The 23,363-nt window shown below is 38.4% G+C and overlaps 1 protein-coding gene across 4 annotated transcripts in view; it reads left to right on the top strand.

Moving 5' to 3' along the window:
- Positions 1-23,363, top strand: part of FOXN2 (forkhead box N2) — a 67,238-nt gene that overhangs the window by 25,072 nt on the left and 18,803 nt on the right. For 3 of the 4 annotated variants that reach the window (XR_010319471.1, XM_064277123.1, XM_064277125.1), the window contains exon 2: positions 15,472-16,022. Coding sequence is in view for 3 of the 4 variants with exons in the window: in XM_064277123.1 (XP_064133193.1) it covers positions 15,486-16,022 (537 nt within the window). In the remaining variant the exon portion in view is untranslated. Of the gene's footprint in view, positions 1-7,518; positions 7,697-15,471; positions 16,023-23,363 lie in introns of all 4 variants that reach the window. The other variant, XM_064277124.1, reaches the window with a different exon arrangement.

Genomic DNA, 23,363 nt, shown 5'->3' with positions numbered 1-23,363 from the left:
CACATTGCTAAATGTAGAAATATTGTAACCATGATCCAGAGTAGCTAACACTGTAGTTTTGGAATGTATTTTAAATGGCCTGTATACCCTTAGGTACTTCTGACATTTTAATAATTCATAATATAATGCATTCTAGCTTATCAGAAGGTTACTTCCTCTTTATCCTCAACGATTAAACCACAAATAGGCAAAAAGGGGCTTCTAAAAGTAGAGGGGGTGTCACAAAGTTTATGCGTTAAATTCGTGCACCTTAAAGGCAAGCTTTTAACCCTTATTCAGATCTTAATTACTGTCATAGGAAATTCATCTTTCCAATCTAGTAGATAGTAGATCTACAGTTACAGTTCCACAGTTTAGGAATCCAAAAAGCTCTGAAAACCAAGTCCCCCCCCGCCCCCGCCCCGCCAAAAGCTTTCACTTAACCCATTTTGTGACAAAACATGATCTGAAATTATATGAGGCTGTTGATAGTCTTAATTTACCCTTTTTTGTGCGAAGGTACATTTTGCTGCAGAAATACTGATTTATTTGATTAGTGAGAGCTGCTTCAGACTTCACTGGACATACAAAATATATGTGTTGTCTTAGCTTTCAAAAATTTAAAATATTCTGAATTTTGAAATGTATCGGCCCCAAGGATTTTCAGTATCATAAGGATTTTCAGTATCATAGACCTGTATAATGAGGCATACTGACCTATACTACAAGTGAGGAATCGTATCTAGAACTAAGAAGATGAATCCAGTAAACTCAAGTATAGGACTATGAGGCCCTTTAGTATGAAGAGGTGTTTTTCAAACTTGAATGATATATGGATCCCTTTTAAAGAAAAAAAATTATAGGTCTCATTTTTGAGAAACGCCTACTTTAAATTTAGTTAATGAAGTAGTTTTCTTTAAAAATGCCTCTCACTTAATCTTTCAAAATGGTAAAATACATTCTTTAGACTGTTAGTGAGATGAAAGCACAAAATGAAAATACATGACATCTGTGCAGCCCCCAGAATGTAACCAGGGATACCCTGATTTGAGGAACACTCACGTAGTGGCAAATAACCCTATATACTTTGTCTTTACAAACATTATTCTTTTGAATTTCTTGTTTATAATGATGAGCCTGAATCATAACTAAGGGGATAAAATATGTTTCTTCTCTTAAGAGTGTAATTTTTAAAGAGAATGGAAAGAGGCAACCCTCTTTTTAAAAATGTGGATAGAGTTTTTGTTACCTACCTTCTATCTCCAGGGACGTGTCCTCTACTTACTTCCAGTCGAAAATCTGTCATAGTGAGCCACTCTTACTAGTAGGAGTATGTCACATTTCTCAAGTGTGCTGAGGCAGGAAAAAACTTCAGAATCAGCCAGTGCTCTAAGATACCGGATAACATACTTTAGGGATATTGCCATCAGGAACTAATGCAAACATCTATTTCCAGCAGCATGGTGAACTAGGTACCTGGATCAGCCTAAAATACTAGACAAAATCTTAAATGCATCAGTGCGTTGGCACAAAAGTAAATAATACTTAGGTCAAACACTGATTGGAAGCCCAGTGAGGTAAGCGGAGCACCAAAGCTAACGCCTTAAGGGTATTTGCCAACTCAATTGTTCTTTGATGAGGCCTTGCAGGGTTCAGGGGCCAGGAAACAAAGTCCTGGCCCAGCCAAGGTGGAGTATCTAGCAGGAAATGATCTTCCCCATTAATCTGGAGCCATATGGGGCTGACTTCTAGGTGTGAGAGTGATCTCAAAATTCTTTGTTTTCATGTCCCTAGAGTTGTCTACAAGGAAAGTTATTTGTCTTGGGCATCTAATGCTGCTATAACAGAAATACCACAAGTGGATGGCTTTAACAAAGAAAAAATTATTTTCTCGCAGTCTAGTAGGCAAGAAGTCCAAATTCAAGGCATCAGGTCCAAGGGAAGGCTTTCTCTCTCTGTTGGCTTTGGAGGAAGGCCCTTGTCTTCAGTCTTCCCCTGGTCGAGTAGCTTGTCAGGCACACAGACCCTGTGTCCAAAGGACATGCTCTGCTCCTGGTGCTGCTTTCTTGGTGATATGAGGTCCCCTGTCTCTCTGCTCACTTCTCTTTTTTATATCTCAAAAGAGACTGGCGTAAGACACTACCTAATCTTATAGACCTCATCAATATAACTGCCGTTAACCCATCCCACTACATCATGGTGATAGGATTTACCGCATATAGGGAAATCACATCACAAGGTAAAATGATAGACAGTCATACAAGGGAATCGTGACCTAGCCAAGTTGACAAATATTTTTGGGGGACACAATTCAATCCAGGACATTATCTTTCTAAAATATTGCTGCTAAGGGAAAAAGTAAATAAAACTTCGCTGAAAATTTGTTACCACAAACCAGGCTTCATACTGATTTGCAGCCTGAATTCACACTAAACATGAAGCTAAGACTTTAAGGTGATCCAGGCCTGTTAATACTTGTGGGGGCCTGGCTTAAGCAAACACACATCATTTCTTGATGGACCCGGTTTCATTCCCAGTTTCAAAGAATTTCCTTTGGTAAAGGTCTAATGGAAATAAGTGGCTTATAATAAAAATTACAAACTGTCCAAGGAAATCAAGTATAATATAAGTGAATTAGCAGAACCAGACCTGAAAATAGTCACGTTTTAAAATTATCAGATTAAAATATAAACTAAATACATCTAATATGATCAATTCCAAACCAGAAAAACTCATTATCATGGAGTCTATTCCGACCCATAGTGACCTTATAGGGCAGAGTAGAACTGATTATCATGGAGTCTATTCCGACCCGTAGTGACCTTACAGGGCACAGTAGAACTGCCAGGGAGCTGCTGGTAGATTTGAACTGCCAGCCTTTTGGTTAGCAGTCAAGCTCTTAACCAATATGGTCAATGAGAGGCTTAAAAATGAAGAAAAGAGCAAACATTTTGAAAAAGAATCAAACATTCTAGAAATAACAATATACAGTAATCGATATTAAAACTCAATAAGTATGTATAAAGCAAATAGTCTCTATTGAAGAAAAATTGGTCGAATGAAAAGTAAATCTGAAGAAATTAGTCCAAAATGTGATGCAGAGAGGTAAAAACTTGGAAAATATAAAAGAGATTAGTAGAGAGAAAAAATCTGAGAAAAGACAGATTACCTTCAAAGGTGTCAATAACAATAATGGAAGAAGACAATGAAATGGTATGCTAAGAGAAAGTAACGGTCAGCCTAGAGTTCTATAGGTAGCAAAATATCTTTCAAGAACAGGGGCAAAGTCACTTTGGTGAGTGGCATCTGGGGGTCTTAAAAGCTAGCAAGTAGCCATCTAAGATGCATCAATTGGTCCCAACACACCTGGAGCAGAGGAGAATGAAGAACACCAAAGACACGGGGAAAGTATGAGCCCAAGAGACAGAAAGGGCCACAGAAACCAGAGACTCCATCAGACTGAGACCAAGAGAACTAGATGGTGCCCAGCTACTGCCAATGACCACTGCAACAGGGAATACAACAGGGAGTCCCTGACACAGCAGGAGAAAAGTGGGTTGCAGAACTCAAATTTTAGTAAAAAGACCAGACTTAATGGTCTGGCTGAGACTGGAGGGACCCTAGGAATACATGGCACCCAGACTCTCTGTTAGCCCAAAACTAAAACCATTCCTCAAGCCAACTCTTCAGACAAAGATTAGACTGGAGTATAAGACATTAAATGATACTTGTGAAGAGTATGCTTCTTAGCCCAAGTAGATGGATGAGACTAAATGGGCAGCTCTCGTCAGAGGCCAAGGTGAGAAGGGAGAAAGGGACAGGAGCTTTTTGAATGGACACGGGAAATAACAGGGCGGAAAGGAGGAGTGTGCTGTCATAGTATAGGGATAGCAACTAGGGTCACATAACTATGTATAAATTATTGTATGAGAAACGAACTGTGAACTTTCACTTAAAGCACAATTAAAAAAAAAAAAAACCAAGGGCAAAGTAGAGACATTCTCAGACAAATAAAATCTGAAGATCCCCTAGCACACCCTCACTAACATAAATGTTAAATTACATACTTTTTAAGTAGAGGGAAAATGGTCATAATCAGAAAGCCGGAGATTCAAGAAGGAATGCTGATCGAAGAAAGTGGTAAATGTATGAGTAAAATAGTAAAAATTGACTCTATAAACATTAATAATAGTGTCTTGTGGCATTAAATAGCTAGAACTAAAATACCAGTTAACATTTTATAAACCAGTTGATTGGAGCTAGTGTTCAAAGATCTTTTTTTATTTAGGAGAAAAAGATAACTTTGGATTTTGATAAGTATGTGTGGTAAAATTTCTACAGAACTATTCAGTAGTGGAAACAAGTATATGCCTTGCTAGTAGATGAAAAACAAAAATGAAATGAGAAAAAATATCATCCCAAAGAAGGCAAGAAAAGAGAGAGAAAAACAGAAAGCATGGGACACCAGATAAGATGGTAGGAATAGATCCAAATTTATATATGCATTATTTTTTAAGCTCAGCTATATGGGGTTTAGAACAGAGACTGCAGGGAGACTGGTTGAATGTAAAACGATAGAAAAGACATACCACGCAAATATTAATAGAAAGAAACTTGGTATATCATTTGAAACAGGCGTTAAAGCAAATAACATTACTAGAGATAAGAAGAATTGCTACATAAGGGTAAATGGTAGAAACAGGAAGATAACAGAAAATTTAAATTTGAGCTCAACTAATAAACCCAGCCACAAAATAAATGCAGCAAAAATTAACAAAACTAAAAGGAGAAATTGAGAGAATTCACTGGTGTAGTGAGAGATTTTAATATCTATAGCTGCCTCAGTTTTGGGCGGAGCCCTGAGGGCTCAGTGGTTAAGCATTCAGTTGCTAACCGAAGGTGAGCAGTTCGGATCCACCAGGCAGCTGCACCTTGGAAACCCTATGGGGTAGTTCTACTCTGTCCTATAGGGTCGCCATGAGTCAGAATCGACTTGATAGCAACCGGTTCAGTTTTGGTTCCTCGTTTTTTGCTCATGAAAGCAAATCAAAAAGAAAAAAAAAGTGTGGCTGTAGAGAATTTTAAACAGTGTTGTTGGCCAGCTTTAATCGAATGGACGTGTATATTTTATCTAATCACCATAGAAACATCAGCTGAATAATTATGAAAATCAGCACATACTGGACCATCAAACAATTCTTAACAAATTTCGAAGAGTTGGTATCTTGTAGACCATGTAAGGAGCCCTGGTAGCACAGTGGTTAAGACCATGGCTGCTAACCAAAAGGTCATCAGTTGGAATCCACCAACTGCTCCTAGAAAACCCTATGGGGCAGTTCTACTCTGTCCTTACAGGGTCGCTATGACGGCAACTGGTTTTTGGTAGACCATGTAACTTCGCACACGTCTTCCAAATACCTTCTCAAATGCCTCCTTCTTTCATTCCTTCACACCCCACAGCAATTTTGCGCTGCAGGACCTCAGACCACATGGGAGCTGGGAACCCAGAACAGGTGCGGGCTGGCTCCGTGGCTGCCTGTGCGTCCACCTGGAGGCCATGGCCATGGAGGAGGCTGGCCCCACGTGGCAGCTGAATGCGGATCCCCCTGCCAGCAGGAGGGAGCAGAAGGCGTGAGGACCCAGCTTCCTGGAGGCCACCTGGAGACCTTTCTTGAGGGAGGGGACGCTCTATAGCTGTTGCCACCTTGCCTGCTGCCTTATTAATGCACAAAATAGTTGGATACTAGATTTTTTACTATTGTCGTAAAATGTGAAATGTCACATAACAAGGTAGTTGATAAATGAGTAAAACAAAAACCAAATCCGTTGCCTTAGAGTCGATTTTGACTCATTTTTGGTGAATGAAGGCTTAAATGTGAAATGCAGAAACTGTGAAACTTAGAAAACAATATGTGGGATAAAACCTTTATGACCTTGGTGTAGGAAAGAATTTCTTAAATGAGGCACATAACTGCAAAAACCAATAAAGGAAAGGGTTAATAAGTTCTGTATTAGAATTAAGAACTTTTTTATTTAAAGAGAACAATAAAGACACTAAAAAGACATGCCATCTATTGGAGAAAGATATTTGTGTTACACATAAATATTAGTATCCAAACAATACAGATCATTAAGAAAAAGACAGTCCTGCAGAAAAATAGGCAAAAGACTTCAGTAGACACTTAATAGAAAGGACACCTAAATGAGTATATATACGTGTGTGCGTATATATATATATATATATATGAAGAGGCATTCAACCTCATTTTTCATCTGAGAAATACAAATTAAAACCACCAAACCCAAAAACCAAACCCACTGCCATCGAGTCAATTCCGACTCATAGCGACCCTATAGGACAGAGTAGAACTGCCCTGTAGTTTCCAAGGAGCGCCTGGCAGATTCGAACTGCCAGCCTCTTGGTTAACGGCTGTAGCACTTAACCACTGTGCCACCAGGGTTTCCATTAAAACCACAGGAGGTATAATTTCATAGTCATCAGATCGGCAGAAAATTTTTTTGGTGGGACATGGAGTACCCAGAATATATGTACAGTTCTGGTGGAAGTGTGAGCTGGTTCAGCCGTTTTGGAACAGTTTGTCATTATCACTTAAAGTTGAAGAGAAAAATACTGTGATTCAATAATTCTTTCTGCTCTCTGAAATGTATTCTATTTTTAGACATATACTCTGGAAAAATTGTTGTCACTTGTGTTCCGGGAGATACAAACAGGGTATCCATAACAATACTATCTGTAATAGCCCCATAAAGAAACAACTGTAGTGGCCGTGAAGAGTATAATAAAATGTGATGTGTTCATGAAATGGAATATTAGTCATCTGTAAAAATGAATTACTTCTGCAATAACTTTTTGTTAGTAAATTTGGTGGCAGGAAGTCTCAGAACATACTCAGTATGATTCAGTTTTATATGATTCTTAAAAAACATGGAAAGCTAAATAATACAATGTTTAGGGATCCTAACATACGGTAAAACTATAAAGAACTGTTTTTACTCAGTGTTTGATACAATCAGTTAAAAACGTGGAGAAGTAATGTAACTAAAAAAAAAATCTTTCTTAAAACCAAAGTTTTGTGTTTAGGAGGTCCCTTCGTTGTTTTTTGGAAACCCTGCTGCCATGGTGGTTAAGTGCTATGGCTGCTAACCAAAGGGCCAGCAGTTCGAATCCACCAGCTGCTCCTTGGAAATTCTATGGGGCAGTTCTACTCTGTCCTATAGGGTCACTAAGAGCCAGAATCGACTCGACGGTGACAAATACAGGTTTGGGTTTTTTTGGTTTTAGTTGTTTTTGGGCAAAAAGGCTATCGATGTAAAGCCTCTGATTGATTCCCTGCAAGGCTGCATATCATGTTTTAGGTAATACTGAAAATTCTGTGGGTTGGTTTCTGTTATTTAGTCTCAGTAAAGCGTTTCCTCTCAGACCAGTGTTAATATCAATCTAAGCAAAAGTGCTCTCTTTGGACCTTTTGGGAAATGATCTGAGAATTCCAGTATGAAACTTTATTTTCCTTGTCTTAGAGGAAACATCGTGGTAACCTGGGACATAATATGCAGATGTGCTGATCTCTGCTGGACACCTTTGGGAGGTGCATGAGCTTTGGCTGTGAAAGAAAAAGGGTCCCAAGACTCGAACCATTCCTGAAGCCAACTCTTCTGACAGGGATTGGACTGAACTATAAGACAGAAAATGATACTGGTGAGGAGTGAGTTTCTTGGCTCAGGTAGACACATGAGAGTACATGGGCAGCTCCTGTCTGGAGGCGAGATAAGAAGGCAGAGGGGTACAGAAGCTGGTTGAATGGACACAGGGAATACAGGGTGGAGAGGAGGAGTGTGCTGTCTCAGTAGGGGGAGAGCAGCTAGGAGTACATAGCAAGGTGTATGTAAGTTTTTGTATGAGATACTGACTTGATTTGTAAACTTACTTTAAAGCACAATAAAAAAAAAAAAAAGTCAGCAAATTACGTCTAAAACAGATGAATCTAGAATGTCAGTATATGTATTATTCAGAAATAAGGAAGGAGATACCAGAATAAACAGCTAAGAGTTGAAAGTTTTTGCCCCTGGTGAGTAGGATAAGGATTGGGAGAAAGGCCAGGGGTATTTTGTTTTTGTTAGAAGCCTTTTAGCACTATTTGATTTTTAAACTACGTGTGTGTATTATCTTGATAAAAATAAATATTAATTTTATAAAGGAAAAGGGTACTTTTTAATCCTGAACTCTCTTCTTGAGATACAGCTGTGACAGAGTACTCAGTCACACTCTAGACAAGGTTTCTGAAGTGGATGTACTGGGTTTCTTTGAGTTCTCTACTTTCAAAATTCTCCTTGTGAGAAGAAATTGATTGTTCCTGAAATGTAGATTTGGAGTCTTCACACAAATTGTCTGGAAAACTTACCTACTTATTTTTGTGGAAATGTCTGGGTTTTAGAAATTTGATTTATTAGTGGATATATTATTTAAAAAAAAAAAAAAGCTTTTTTCTTTTTATATTAATCTTTTGGATTAAGCTAGTTAAAGTGCTAAAAATTAAAGTGTATTTTTCAGCTTCCACATCATATTCCCTTGGCTTTAAAAACGTATTTTGAGTGCCATTTATTATAGGTAACAGTTACATGTGGTTTGTTGCAGTATTGTTACTAAAAGCCTAGTAAAAGGAAGTATTACATCACAGGCCTGGATTTCCTTCTCTTTCTTTGCTCTTTTGGCTTTATGAAGCAAACTGCCATGCATGTGATTAGTGCTCTGCTCCTGAATGGTTTCAGTTCATTTGATGAAGTGATTTCTCATAAAAATAGAATTTTCAAAATAAGTAAAAGTTTAAAATTCATCTCGATTTTGTTGTGAGATAATACATCCCTTTTTGTTGTATGATTATATTACGTATTCCTGAAAACACTAAAATTGTACACAGCTGACGGATCAGCTCACCCAAAATGTGTGCTGCTTTGTAACCAGAACGCTAACAAAAACAAGTCCTAATAAAAGACTAAGGCTATCTTTAAAGAGATACTAAATTTGTTACAGATAAATGAAAACTACGGTCAATTTAGGACAAAAAAAAGAAAGATGAGGATTGCCCGATGGAAGGGTTGAAGCTGCAAGGTTACGGAGACAAGGGTAAAATGCATCAAGATTTGGAGAGAAGATCTCGTTTAGACTTCCAAGAAAGGCGTGTGGCCGAGCTGTGCCAAGAGGAAGAACACGGGTTGAATGAGAATCGTCTACACTACCGCACTGTATTTTCAGCAGCTTGCTGCCTTCCGCTGGGTTAACCTATTTTGGTTGGGTTCAGCCGTTGTCACTTGGTAGTGCAAAAACGTAGGCTGGGAAAAGTGTACAAGCCATTGTGATCTCCACATTATGCTAAAATCATTCCTCTGTTGACCGCGGAGCTAATTCCTGTTCCAGGAAAACTTTGTAACAGAATAAGCTGTACTGAGAATTCAAGAGGTGGCTTCTGTGCTTGACTCGAGCCTTAGGAATGTAAGCCCATGGTCTTTTAGTGATGTGTGAAGTGAAAATACAACTAAAAAATAATCTAGTAGAAGCTTTTTTCCCTTAAAGCTAATTGTAATTTTGAACTGTAAAAATAACAAACATATTTTTTAAAAAAACTGGAAAAGAGAAGAACAAAGAAAAATTTCCAAGTTACTGATAAACCACTGTTAGCTTTTTTACGTATTTTCTACTTTTTCACGTTTTAAAAAAAATTTTTTTGTTTAATGCCTTCAGGAAAATTATTTTTAATGACTTAGATTGCATAAATGTACTTCAGTTCGTTTAACTACTTATGTGTGATTGGATATGTAGGTGGTTTTTAGTTTTATACTACCTTTAATACTCGTAGATGGAAGTCTGTATTTGAGAGAGATCTACTTCTTACATAAAGGGTGTAAATTTTTAATGGTTCTTAATACCTATTGCCCATTAGTTAGCTTTCCAAAATGGCCTAGGTCGTTGCCCAGAGTTGTGTATTAAATGTTTTAAACTATTGCTAATTTGGACAAAAATGGATCCCATCGTTTTTATCACTTATTTTTGTGCTTACTACATACCAGGAGCTGTGCTGAATGCATTGTCATATTTCATGTCACGTTTTTGTTTTGCTTTGCATTTCTTTGATCATTAGTGAAGTTGAATATTTTCTAATACATTTCTTTACTATTTATACTTACTTTTTTGTAAAAAAAGATAATTTGTTTATTGTGATTTTAGTGTTCTAAGTATAGTGTTCAAAAATGTTATAAAGGCTAGTTTAGAAACTAACCCAAAGTTGGTAGTTCGAACCCACTTAGAGACACCATGGAAGAAGGGTCTGGCGATCTGCTTCTGTAAGGCTTGCAGCCAGGAAAAGCCTATGGAACAGATCTGTTCCGTAACATGTGGTTGCCATGAGTTGGTATAAATGTGGCAACAATTGGATTGGTTTTTGGTTGCACCAATACAACTCATTGCTTCTGTTCGTTTTAGCATTGCTAAAAATATAAGTTCTTTAAGAAATCGAGTGTACACTTGGGGATATAAAACTCGAATAATGAACTCAGTCCGGTTTATAATTTTGGCCGTATTTTATTAGTAGAATTCTTAGGCAAATAACTTTCTTAGCGCACTTTCTATGTTTGTTTACCAGCCACACCCATCCCCGCATAAGGTATTTTTGTAAGTGCTATGGTGATTTTGTTACAGCAGCATGTAAAAAAAAATTACAGTAGTGGTGTTTCTGAAAATACCTCATGGGCAGGGGGCGTGGTTGGCAAACAAAGTAGGTATGCGTTATTTGTGTAAAAACACCGTAGGTGGGACCATACAATAGTTGTCCTTTTGTATCTGTCTTATTTCACTCAGTAAAGTGTTTTCAAGGTTCATCCATGTGGTAGCATGTATCAGAACTTGATTTCTCTTTATGGCTGTTTAATGTTCCATTGTGTGTATATGCCACATTTTATTTATCCATTCATCAATTGACAGACACTCAGGTAGTTTCTGGAAACCCTGGTGGCGCAGTGGTTAAGGGCTGCTGCTGCTAACCAAAAAGTCAGCAGTTCGAATCCACCAAGTGCTCCTTGGAAACCCTATGGGGCAGTTCTACTCTTTTCTGTAGGGTCGCTATGAGTTGGAATCCACTCATCCACAACCATTATTTTTCTTTTTTGCTGGGTGGGGGGTTGTTTCCACCTTTTGGCTATTGTGAATAATATTGCAATGTACATTGGTGTACAAGTATCTGAGTTCCTGCTTTCATTTCCTTTTTTTTTTTAATTAATTTTTATTGTGCTGTAAGTAAAAGTTTACAGATCAAGTCAGTCCCTCATACAAAAATGTATATATATACACCTTGCTGTATACTCCTAGGGAAAAGCTGGTGGCGTAGTGGTTAAGTGCTGCGGCTGCTAACCAAAGAGCCAGCAGTTCGAATCCGCCAGGCACTCCTTGGAAATTCTATGGGGCAGTTCTACTCTGTCCTGTAGGGTCGCTATGAGTCGGAATTGACTCGACGGTACTGGGTTTGGTTTTTTTTTTTGTTTGATATACTCCTAATTGCTCTCCCCCCAATGAGACAGCACACTCCTTCCTTCCACTCTCCATTTTCGAGTCCATTCAGTCAGCTTCCGGCCCCCTTTACCCTCTCATCTCCCCTCCAGACAGGACATGCCAACACAATCTTATGTGTCTGTTTGATCCATGAAGCTCATTCTTCACCAGTATCATTTTCTATCCCATAGTCCAGTCCAATCCGTGTCTGAAGAGTTGGTTATGGGAATGGTTCCTGTCTTGGGCTAACAGAAGGTCTGGGGACCATGACGTCAAGGGTCCTTCTAGTCTCAGTCTGACCATTAAGTCTGGTCTTTTTATGGGAATTTGGGGTCTGCATCCCACTGCTCTCCTGCTCCCTCTGGGGTTCTCTGTTGTGTTCCCTGTCAGGGCAGTCATCCCTTGTAGCTGGGCACCATCTAGTTCTTCTGGTCTCAGGCTGATGTAGCCTCTGGTTTATGTGGCCCTTTCTGTCTCTTGGGCTCATAATTACCTTGTGTCTTTGGTGTTCATTCCCCTGTGATCCAAGTGGGTTGAGACCAATTGATGCACCTTATATGGCTGCTTGCTAGCGTTTAAGACCCCAGACGCCACTCTCCAAAGTGGGATGCAGAATGTTTTCTTAATAGACTTTATTATGCCAATTGACTTAGATGTCCCCTGAAACCATGGGTCCCAAACCCCTGCCTACTTTCATTTCTTTAGGGTATAAACCCAAGGGTGGAATTACTGACTCCTAGGGTAATGCTTTGTTTAACTTTTTGAGGGACCACCAAACTGTTTTCTATTGCAGCTGTACCATTTTTCATTCCCACCATCAATGCATGAAGGTTTAAATTTCTCCACATCCTCGCCAGCATTTGTTATTTTCTGTTGTTATTTTTCTATAATAGCCATCCTAGTGGGTGTCGCTGTGAGTCAGAATTGACTCACTGGCTACAGGTTTTAGTGGGTGTGAAGTGGTATGTCATTGTGGTTTTACATCTTCCGGATAACGAAGGACGTTGAGCATCTTTTTGTGCTTATCGACCATTTGTTTATCTCCTTTGGAAAAAATGTCTGTTCAAGCTCTTTGTCCAATGTTTTGTGTTGTTTGTCTTTTTTTTGTTGAGTTGTAGAAGTCCTTTATATATTCTGGATGTTAAACTGTTGTGAGATACATATTTTCCATTTTTTTTTCTCCTTTAGAGTATTTTTTCACTTTCTTGATAATGTCTTTTCATTTACAAACTTTATTTTGATGAAAACCAATTTATCTGTATTTTCTTTTGTTGCTTATGCTAAGAATATCTAAGAATTTGTAGCCAAATACAGGGTATTAAAGATTTACCTCTCTGTTTTCTTCTAAGAGTTTGATGGCTTTAGCGTTTATATTTTGGCCCTTGCTCCATTTTGAGTTAATTTTTATATGTGGTAGAAGTAGGGGTTCATGCATATGGAGATCCAGTGGTCCCAACACCATTTGTTGAAGAAACTCTTCTTCCCCATTGAATGGAGTTGGCCCCCTTGTCAAAAATCAATTAGCTGTGTGTGTATATATATATGTGTGTGTGTGTGTGTGTGTGCGTTCATTTTTGGACTCTAAGTTCTATTCTATTGGTCTATATGTCTATCCTTGTACTAGTACCACACTGTTTTGACCACTGGAGTTTTTAGTGCATTTTGAATTTGGAAAGCATGTTCCTTCTACTTTGTTATTTTTCAAGATTGTCTTGGCTATTTAAGGCACTTTGCAATTCCTCATGAATTAAAGGATCGATTTTTCCATTTCTGCAAAAAAGGCTGCTGGAATTTTGGTAGGAATTGCATTGAATCCGTAGATCGCTTTGGGTAGTAAAAACATCTTAACACAATTAAGTCTTCCAGTCTATGAGCACGGGATGTTTTCCCAATTATTCTGGTCTCCTTTAATTTCTTTCAGCAGTGTTTTATAGTTTTCAGTGCATAAATCTTTCACTTACTTGGTTAAATTTATACTTGTATTTTATTATTTTAGATGCTATTGTAAATAGCATTGTTTTTCTTAATTTCCTTTTCAGATTGTTCATTGCTAGTGTATAGAAACACAACTGATTTTTGTGTGTTGGTCTTAAACCCTGCATTTTGCTGAATTCGTCTATTAGTTCTAGCAGCTTTCTTGGGGGCATCTTTGGGATTTTCTGTATATATAGAATCATGTTATCTGTGTATAATGATAGTTTTACATCATTTTCAATTTGGGTGCCTTTTTTTCTTTTTCTTGGGTAATTTTCTGTAGGGTCACGGTGAGTCAGAATCAACTTGACAGCAGTAGTTTTTTGGGGGAGGTTTAATTTTCTGGTTAGAACTTTCAGTACAATTTTAAATAGCATTGGTGAATGTGGGCATCTTTGTCTTGTTCCTGATCTTAGGTGGAATTAAAAAACAACAAATCCAAACCTGTTGCCATAGAGTTGATTCCTACTCATGGTGACGTGTGTGTGTGTGTGTGTGTGTGTGTGTGTAGATAACAGGAATAAGGACTGAGTGTGGAGAGAACAGTGTTAAAATTTTAAATGGATTGGATTATTGTCATTGGTTACTCATAGGTGATATATGTGTACTGTTGCCTGGTTATGGTAGTAGTTAAGAGTGTAGGCTCTGAAGTCAGTCAGCCTGGATTTAAACTCTGGCTTTTCTGTTTATTTACTAGCCACATAACCTTAAACAGGCAGCTTAACCTCTCTGAGTCATTTTCCTCATCTGTAAAACTAGGTTAATAATAATGCCTAGTTCATAGGGCTTAATTGATGCTTAATTAAGATACAGTATGTCAAGTGTTTAGCACAGTGACTGGCCCAAAAAAATATTAGCTAATGCTATTGGTAATGGAGTGTTCTGAGACTACATCTAGTAGTAGATTACTAGTCACAGATGAGAGTAACCTGCCAGCTATGTTCTAAGTAAAATACGACTCTGGAGATATTTCCCCTTACTTCAATTATGTAAGTATGAGTAGATTGGACAGGACTTCGGAGGTTTTCCGTTGAATTCAAAGATGAGATGTCTTAATGAACCATTGAAAATGAATGAAATAACACATTAGTTCTGTCACTTTGCTCTCTGGTTATTTTTCCATGACATGTTTTTGAAGTGAAGTATGTTTAAAAAGAAAGCAAAAAAAGTCTCTGACAAAGCTAAAATAAAAAAGGATAGTTTAAAAACAGATATTTTTCTCCTTGAAAATACAGTGATAGTTCAAACCTCCCTGAGAGAAAGTAGACTATCAGCCTTTCCGTGCCAGTGCTGGATGAGATAATATAGGATACAGAGTTAAAGATACTGGAGTTTACAAAAGAAATAATGAACTCATAATAGGCTTAATGTACCTGATAATGAATTTAGTGAAATAAGAAATGTTATCTCTTTTTTAATATGGTGTACTATAAAGATTTGAGAAAGAATTTATCCCTTTTTTGGATAAATATTTCAGTTTTGAGGGATTTATTTGGAGTTATTGTTTAAAGAATATTTCAAATTTAGTTATTTTTATGATTGTGCCATATGTATGGCTATTAGATCATAGATCCTTAAGATTTTTAGATTATAAAATCTTATAATTCAAAGAAATTGTCTCTTTACTTTTAATAATAATAGCTATGCTTAATAGGCGATTACTGTGGGCTAGGTACTTTACTAAATATTTAAAATATGTAATTTAGTTTTGTTAATAACAACCATACATTTGGTGCTATGATAGTGCATTGTATTTACAGCCATTTCAAATAGTATGAAATGAGTTCTGTTCTTGTAACCATTAGTGTTTTTGTTACGCAAATATTGTGCCTAAGTATTATGTGGAAAATTGATCACATAATTTCTCTGATTTGGGAATATTTAAATATGTATTTTCGTCTTCCCAGAGGTTACGAATCTTAAGAATTACAATTGATTGATAATTGTTTCCTTTGTTGCAGAGTTATAAGAGTCAATGGGTCCAGTAATTGGAATGACACCAGAGAAGAGAGCTGAAACCCCAGGAGCTGAAAAGGTTGCAGGATTAAGCCAGATTTACAAAATGGGAAGCTTGCCTGAAGCTGTCGATGCTGCCAGGCCAAAGGCCACTCTAGTGGACAGTGAGTCAGCGGATGATGAACTCACAAACTTGAACTGGCTTCACGAAAGCACCAATCTTCTTACCAACTTCAGCCTGGGAAGTGAGGGTCTTCCTATTGTTAGTCCACTGTATGACATAGAAGGAGATGATGTGCCGCCTTTTGAACCGTCGCGCTACCAGGACCCCGAAAAAAAATCGGCAACTTCAAAGCCCCCTTACTCCTTTAGCCTCCTTATTTATATGGCTATTGAACACTCTCCAAACAAATGTTTGCCCGTCAAGGAAATTTATAGCTGGATTCTGGACCGCTTCCCATATTTCGCTACTGCACCAACAGGCTGGAAGAATTCTGTTCGTCATAATCTGTCCCTGAATAAATGTTTTCAGAAAGTGGAAAGAAGCCATGGCAAGGTCAGTGTTTATAAACATTGCTATATTTGGTGAGGTGGGGGCATGTAGCCATGGAGCACTGAAAATGCGGGGAAATCAAGGGAGTTAAGACAGTTCAGTCAGATTACTTCAGTTTGATCTTAATTACATGAATTCATCATTTGCTTTCATTTCGGACGTTTCAAAATTTCTGAAGTGTTGATATAAATCTAATAGAATTATGTTTAGTCTACGCTAGATACGTAAATTAGTCTTTTTAATATCCCAATTTACTATTCCTAGTTTCTGTAGTGTTCTTAAAGGTATTTCAGTATATCATTCTTACTTATTCAGTCTGACAGTCTCTGATTTATAATTGGAGTGTAGACCATTTACATTAATGTAATTAATATGGTTGGGTTTAAATCTATCATCTTGCTGGTTTTTTTTTTTTTTTTTTGCTCTATCCTTTTTCCCTTTATCCTGCCTTCTTTTGGATTCAGTATTTTTTAAGATTCAGTATTATCTCTAGTGTTAACTTATTAGCTATAGGTCTTTAACGTTTTTTGTTTTTAGTGGTTGATATAAGGTTTTCGGTTTACATCTTAGTCTACCTTCAAATGATGTACCACTTCATGTATATTATAATAATTATACCGTAGTATACTTTTCCCTTCCATCCTTTTTGCTATCATTACCATACATTTTACTTCTATGCATATTACAAATCCTATGATACATTGTTACATTTGCTTCAAGCAACCGATTTTACTTTTAAAGAGATTAAAATAAAAAATACCATTTTTACCATTTCTATGTGTTCTTCATTCCTTTGTGTAGATCAAGGGTTGGCAAACTAAAGCCTGCAGGCCAAATCCAACCCACCACCTGCTTTTGTAAATAAAGTTTTATTGGAACACAGCCATATCCATTTGTTTGCATATTGCCTTTGGTTCCTCTGGTGCTATCACAGCAAAGAGAAGTAGTTGGAACAGAGACCTTATGACCTGCAAAACCTAAAATATTTATTATCCAGTCATTTAGAGAAAATGTTTGCTGACCCCTGATGCCCTCTGTGGTGTCAATTCCTTCTGCTTAGACAAGTTACATTTCTTAGAGTGCAGGTCTGCTGATAATGGATTTTTTTTTTTTTTTTTTAAAGCTGTTTTGGGGGAAGAGAGTATATAGGTTTTTTCTTTCAGTACTTGAAAGGTGTTTTTACCTGTTTTGGGGGAAGAGGTTGTGACAGGTTTTTCTTACAGTACATCTTCTGGCTTGGATAATTTCTGATGAACTGTCATTCTTATCTTTGTTCCTCTGCATGTAATTTTTTTTTTTCTTTAACTCTGTTAAAGATTTTGTCTTTACCAATGCCTTTCAGCAATTTGACTATGATGGGCCTCAGTGTGTTTTTCTTTATATTCATCCTGCTTTGGCTTCTCAGAGGTTCTTTGATCTGTGGTTTGTTGTCTCTTACCAGTTATCTCTTCAGATATTACTTCTGCCTCGTTCTCTTTTCTCCTTCTGTGACTGCAAGTAAAAATATGTTAGACCATTTGCTGCTGTCCCACCTCTTGAATGCACTCTCTCTCCCCACTCTTTTTTCTCTTTGTTGCAGTTCGAATAGTTTCTTTTGACCTTTATTAAGGTTCATTTTTTTCTCTGCTGTGTTCATTCTGCGATAAGCCCAATAAAAAACTTTGTCACATTTTTCATTTCTAGCATTTTCTTTTTTTAGTAGTTTACATCTCTTTGCTAAAGTTCCACACTAGATGCCGTAAGATATTAATCATAGCTATTTTAAAGTGTCTGTGCAGTAGTCTCAACATCCGGTCCATTTGTAGGTCTATTTTTGTTGGCTGTTTTATTTCATGTTTTTGCGTGAATTTTGTAATTTTGGATTGAATGTCAGACATCGTTTGTAAAAGAACAGCAGAGACTGAGTTAAGTATTTTTCACCTAGAAATCTGGCATGCCTCTTCTGTCAGTTGTTAGTGTGGACAAGTATGGATTAATCTAGTTAGTAATCGAACTGGGCTTGAGTTTCGTAGTTGCCATAGTTACCTTCAGTGTACCACAGGCTCCAAATTCCTGCAAAGATGAACTGCCACCATTTGTACTTAATGTGAGGCCTGAAGCGTCTGATGATTTTTCTCACCATTGCTCCATTCAGCTTGTGCCACAGTTGGGGGTGGGAGGAAAGTAGGGTCTCTCTCTGGTCTTGCCTCTCTCACAGCAATAGACTTCTGTTGCTTATTACTGTATGCAAGGCTTCTGTGGGGTAGAGTGGGTTTCTTGCTTCTCCTGCTTTAATCCTAAGCAGGCTTTGTATGGTTGTGCCTCAAAGGTATGGCTTTGCCTGACTCCCCTAGGGTCAGTCGCCACCTTTTACTCAGTGTAGAGTCTAGAGCTACACTCCTCAATAGCCAAATGTCCACATGTGGCTAGTGGCTAGTGTATTGGACAACACAGACAGAGAGTATTTCTATCATCATTGAAGGTTCTATTGGACGGCACTGCACTAGAGCTCAGGCCAATTTTCTGCCCCTTCCCATCATGGTGGGTGAACTCTGCCTAGTTTCAGTAGAAGGTCTTGAGTAAAGGTGAGTGGCCAATCCTTTTCCCAGTGGCAGCAGATCTCTGCTTTGTATCACTTGAGGATGTGGACACAAGGAGATTTTCTGCCCCTTTCCTCGTTGTTAGTGAAGTGTGGGATTAGCTGGGTTTTGTCCTTCTCCCAGCAGCAGCCATCCTTTCCCTGGAACTGGGGTGTTAAGGGTATTTTACCTCTCTCTCAGCGGCAGACAGATTCTGCTTCTTATTGGAGAAGAGTCCCAGGTGCAGGCAGGTTTTATGACTGTCCTCACAGGAAGGACTTGGGCTCATGCAGGGTTTGGAACATGGATGAGCTTTACCTGATATCCCTTCTGCAGCCTCAAACTTTGGAAGGTTCTGTGGATCACCCTGTATATCTTCAAGAGTACCTACCTCTCCTTAGGTCTACTGTCCTGCCAACAGCCTTCTTGAGCACCTGATGGAGGCCCACAGTAAAGAGCTGGCAAGTGGGTGCAGACTCTTCCTCCATGTCTGGGAATACGAGGGATTCTAAATTGTCATGCTTGCTCACACTTGGCTTTTAAGAATTTGTTAAAATTCAGGCTATTTTTTTTTTTATAATGGCTGCCACTTCTTTCATGCCCTGCCAAAGGTGAATCAGATCCTATGTTCTATCTTTCCTCAGAGAGCCTCGTCACGCTGTAGAGTTCAGTTCATTTAGTTGCCCTTTGGCCTTAGGTATCTGATAAAAAAAAAAAAAAAGTATCTGATAGACTCATAAAAAATTATGATTTTGTAGATTACTTTGAATTTTTCTTGTTAGGATAAGAATAATATTCTTACCTGGCTTTCCATATCCTAAATGGTAGCAGAACTCTCCTGTTCTCACTTAAAAGTTAAAAGAGCCAGTAATTATTTTTTTAGGTGACTGAAGGATCTTCGAGGAAAGTGTAAAAAACAGAGTGGCGGAGTCATCAGACCTCCTCATCTAACTTCACAAGGAGGGAGGAGAACCATTATCAGCATCAACAACCCTGGTGGCGTAGTGGTTAAGTGCTACAGCTGCTAACCAAAGGGTCGGCAGTTCGAATCTGCCAGGTGCTCCTTGGAAACTGTATGGGGTAGTTCTCCTCTGTCCTGTAGGGTCGCTATGAGTCAGAATCGACTCAACGGCACTGGGTTTGGTTTTGGTTTTTTTTATCAACAACCCAAGGCTGATCCCTATGAGGCAGAGGGCAGACACGCCTCCTCTCTCCAAGCTTTTTATCAATTCTGACACCATCCCTCCCACGGCACTCTCTACTGCTCTGCTGGGTGTGATAATTCATTGCAGTGGCCTTACAGAACTCCGAGACAGTACTCATGATTATGGGGTTTATTAGGGAAGTAACAGGTTACAATTCAAAATACAGGAGGCCCTCAGCGCAGGAATTCGGGTCCAAAGGACACACGCCGCTGCTAGCTCTTCTTCTTGGTGGTTTTCAGGTCCCCTCCTTTCCACCTCTGGCATGGCTCATTGTAAGCCTAGTGGGGGATAGCATAACTGACCAATCCCCTCACTAGAGTTCCGTACACCTTATTTGTACGGTCCCACCCCAACAAGGGTGTCATGCACCTTATTTGTTTATTAGCGAGTTATCCAGTCCCCTTGGTGGGCCACAGGCCCCTGATTTGCACAGTCCCACTCAATCATTTGGTAGGAGTTACAAGGCTGTGGTGAGAAAGACCATATAAAAGCAATCCTTCACACACAAAGTGCTGCTTAAACTTGAATATACATACTTATCACCTGGGAATCTTACTGAACTGTAGATGCTGATTCAGCAAATCTGGGGTGGAAACTGACAGTTCTTATTTCTAACAGACTCCTGGGTGATGCTGATGCTGCTAGTCCATGGACAGGCCTTGAGTGGCGAAACATTAGGACACATCATCATCTTATAGCTAACACATAGGAAGCTGTATTAGTTACCTGTTGCTCTATAACAAAGTACCCCAAAATTTAATGGCTTAAGGCAACAACATTTATTATCTCACAGCTTCTGTGGGTTATGAATCTGGGCATGATGTAGCTCTGGGTCTCTCACAAAGCTACAGTCAAAATGCTGGCCTGGGCCGTAGTCATCACAAGGCCCAGCTATGGAAGGATCTGCTTCTAGGCTCGTTACGTGATTGTTGGCAGAATTCAGTTCCTCGTGATCTGTTAGTTGAGGGCTCTAGTTCTTCACTGTGTTATCTAGAGAGATGTTGGCCTCCATTCCTTGCCATGTGGATGTCTTTTGAGGGCAGCTTACAACATGACAACTGGGCTCATCGGAGCAAGAAGTGAAAAAATCCAGAGGTAAAGCAAGGCAGATGTCCACTATTTTGTAATCTAGTCTTGGAAGTGATGTCCTATCATTTTTGCCGTATTTTGTTCACTAGGTTCTGCACACACTCAAGGAGGGAATTATAAAATGGTGTGAATACCAGGTGGTGAGGACCATCAGGAGCCATTTTAGCATCTGCCTACCACAGTAGTACAAATTGTTTTTCTCTTTTTATTTTTACGTGAAACGGGATCACAAGTCACTTTATTGTCTAAGCTATTATAAATATTAAGCCCTGTTGAGTGAAAAAAAAAATTTCTCAGCATTTATTATAAATGGGAATTACCATGAACAATGAAATAGGATTAGAAATTTATGAATCAGGCATTTATTTTGCTGACTTTGTAAGTTCAATATACCTCACTTCTTAACATATGTAATGGGATCACCTGACTACTGGTGTCAAGATTAAGTAAAGGCATCTTTGTAAAGAAAGGACTTTTAAGTAATAAACCACTCAATAAGATTATCATAGTATTAGAAATTCTGGATATGTCCTTTCCAAAGTGCATCTTTTGATTTTATTTTTTAATTGTAACAGTTCTTTCCTGGTTTTAGACCTTTTGAGTTTGCATTTATGGTGAAACATAAAAGGGAAACTGTCTACTAGGCATACAGAAATACGAGAGAGTAATGGAGGTGGTGTGGTGAGATTAAAGCTCTTAAGTTTGGAGGTCATCAGCATCAATTCTGAGTATAGTTGAGCTGTTTGGAATGGAAACTTTGTTGGAATGGTGATAGAAGATGAAGTAGAGATGTAGAAAAATCTAGGAAAAGTCTGGTGTAGTAGAAGTCAAATAAGGTAAATTTAAATGTGAATGGGTAACGGTGTCAAATAGTGCAGAAACCTTGAAAATGATTGGCTAAGAGGAAGCCACTGGGACAAGTAACAGACAAAAGATTAGAATTCAAAATAATATAAGCAGTGTTATACTAGTAAATGTTTAAAACCTGGCTGGGGGTACAGAGGGGTTGGAGAGTACAGTTTTTGAAGATTTTCATGATATAAATACTCCCATCATGGCCAATTTCAAGTTAACCACGTCATTGAATGTGAAATCGAGAAGAGATGTTTACACACCACTGTTTATAAGGAACTCCTATAATTCATCAAGAAAAGAAAACCTAAGAGGAAAATGGGCAAGATAGAGGAGGAAATACAAATTGTTAATAAACATATGCAAAGATGTTCATACCCACTAGCAATCAGGGGCATAGAAAGGAAAAAGGAAAAAACAGTTTTTACCCATTAGAATTCAAAAAATTAAAAAATGTTTGATAATTCAAAATTAGGCAAAATGGAGAATTACTAGTAGTTTTACACCATTGATAGGCATATAAATTAGTACAACCATTCTTTTATTTTTATATGTATATAATTTTATTTGTTGAGAATATACACAGCAAAATGTACAACAATTCAACAGTTCCTACATGTAGCATTTAGTGATACTGATTACATTCTTTGAGTTGTGTATCCATTCTCACCCTCTTTTTCTGAGTTGTCCCTCTTTCATTAACATAAATTGACAGCCCCCGAAGTTTCCTATCTAATCTTTTGAGTTGCTGTTATCAATTTGATCCCATATAGATAGTTCTGAAAAGAGCATAGTGCTAAAGGCAGGTATCTTTACTAGTTAAGCTAAAGTATTTCTTGGTTTTAAGAAGACTTCAGGTGGTATTTTTGGTTTAAGGTTTAAAAATTATTTCAGGACAATTGTTTCGGGGTTCATCCGACCTTCATGGCTCCAGGAAGTCCAGAGTCCGTGAGGATTTGAAGTTCTTTTCTGTATTTTCCCCCTTTTCATCAGGATTCTTTTGTGGAATCTTTGATCACAATGTTCAGTAGTGGTAGCCAGGCACCATCCAGTTCTTCGAGTCTCATGGCAATGGAGGCAGTTGCTCATGTGCAGTTAGCCACACATTCCATATCCTTCTCCTATTCCTGACTCTCCTTCTTCCTTCGTTGTTCCAGGTGAGTAAGAGACCAATTGTTGTACCTTGGATGGCCATTTGCAAGCTTTTAAGACGCCAGGCACTACTCACCAAACTAGGATGAAGAACATAAGCTTTATCAACTGTATTATGCCAGTTGACCAAGTTTTCTCAGTAGACTGTGGTCCTAAACCTTCAAACTTGGAAAACCAATCCCGCGAGGAGTTTGGTTATGTCTAAGAAGTACCCATAACTGTGCCCCCTACGTGGTTCATTATATATATGAATATACATGTATGCACATACATACATGCATATACATATGCATACACTTACATATACATACCTATACTCATGTACTTTGGACGTGTTATCAGGAGGGACCAGTCCCTGGAGAAGGACATCATGCTTGGTAAAGTGAGGGTCAGCAAAAGAGAGGAAGACCCTCGATGAGATGAATCGACACAGTGGCTGCAACGATGGGCTCAGGCATAGCAATGATTGTGAGGATGGCACAGGACCG

Source organism: Loxodonta africana, chromosome 26 (genome assembly GCF_030014295.1).
Source record: "Loxodonta africana isolate mLoxAfr1 chromosome 26, mLoxAfr1.hap2, whole genome shotgun sequence".
Taxonomy (NCBI): Eukaryota; Metazoa; Chordata; class Mammalia; order Proboscidea; family Elephantidae; genus Loxodonta; species Loxodonta africana.
This window is presented reverse-complemented; position numbering and strand designations above follow the sequence as displayed.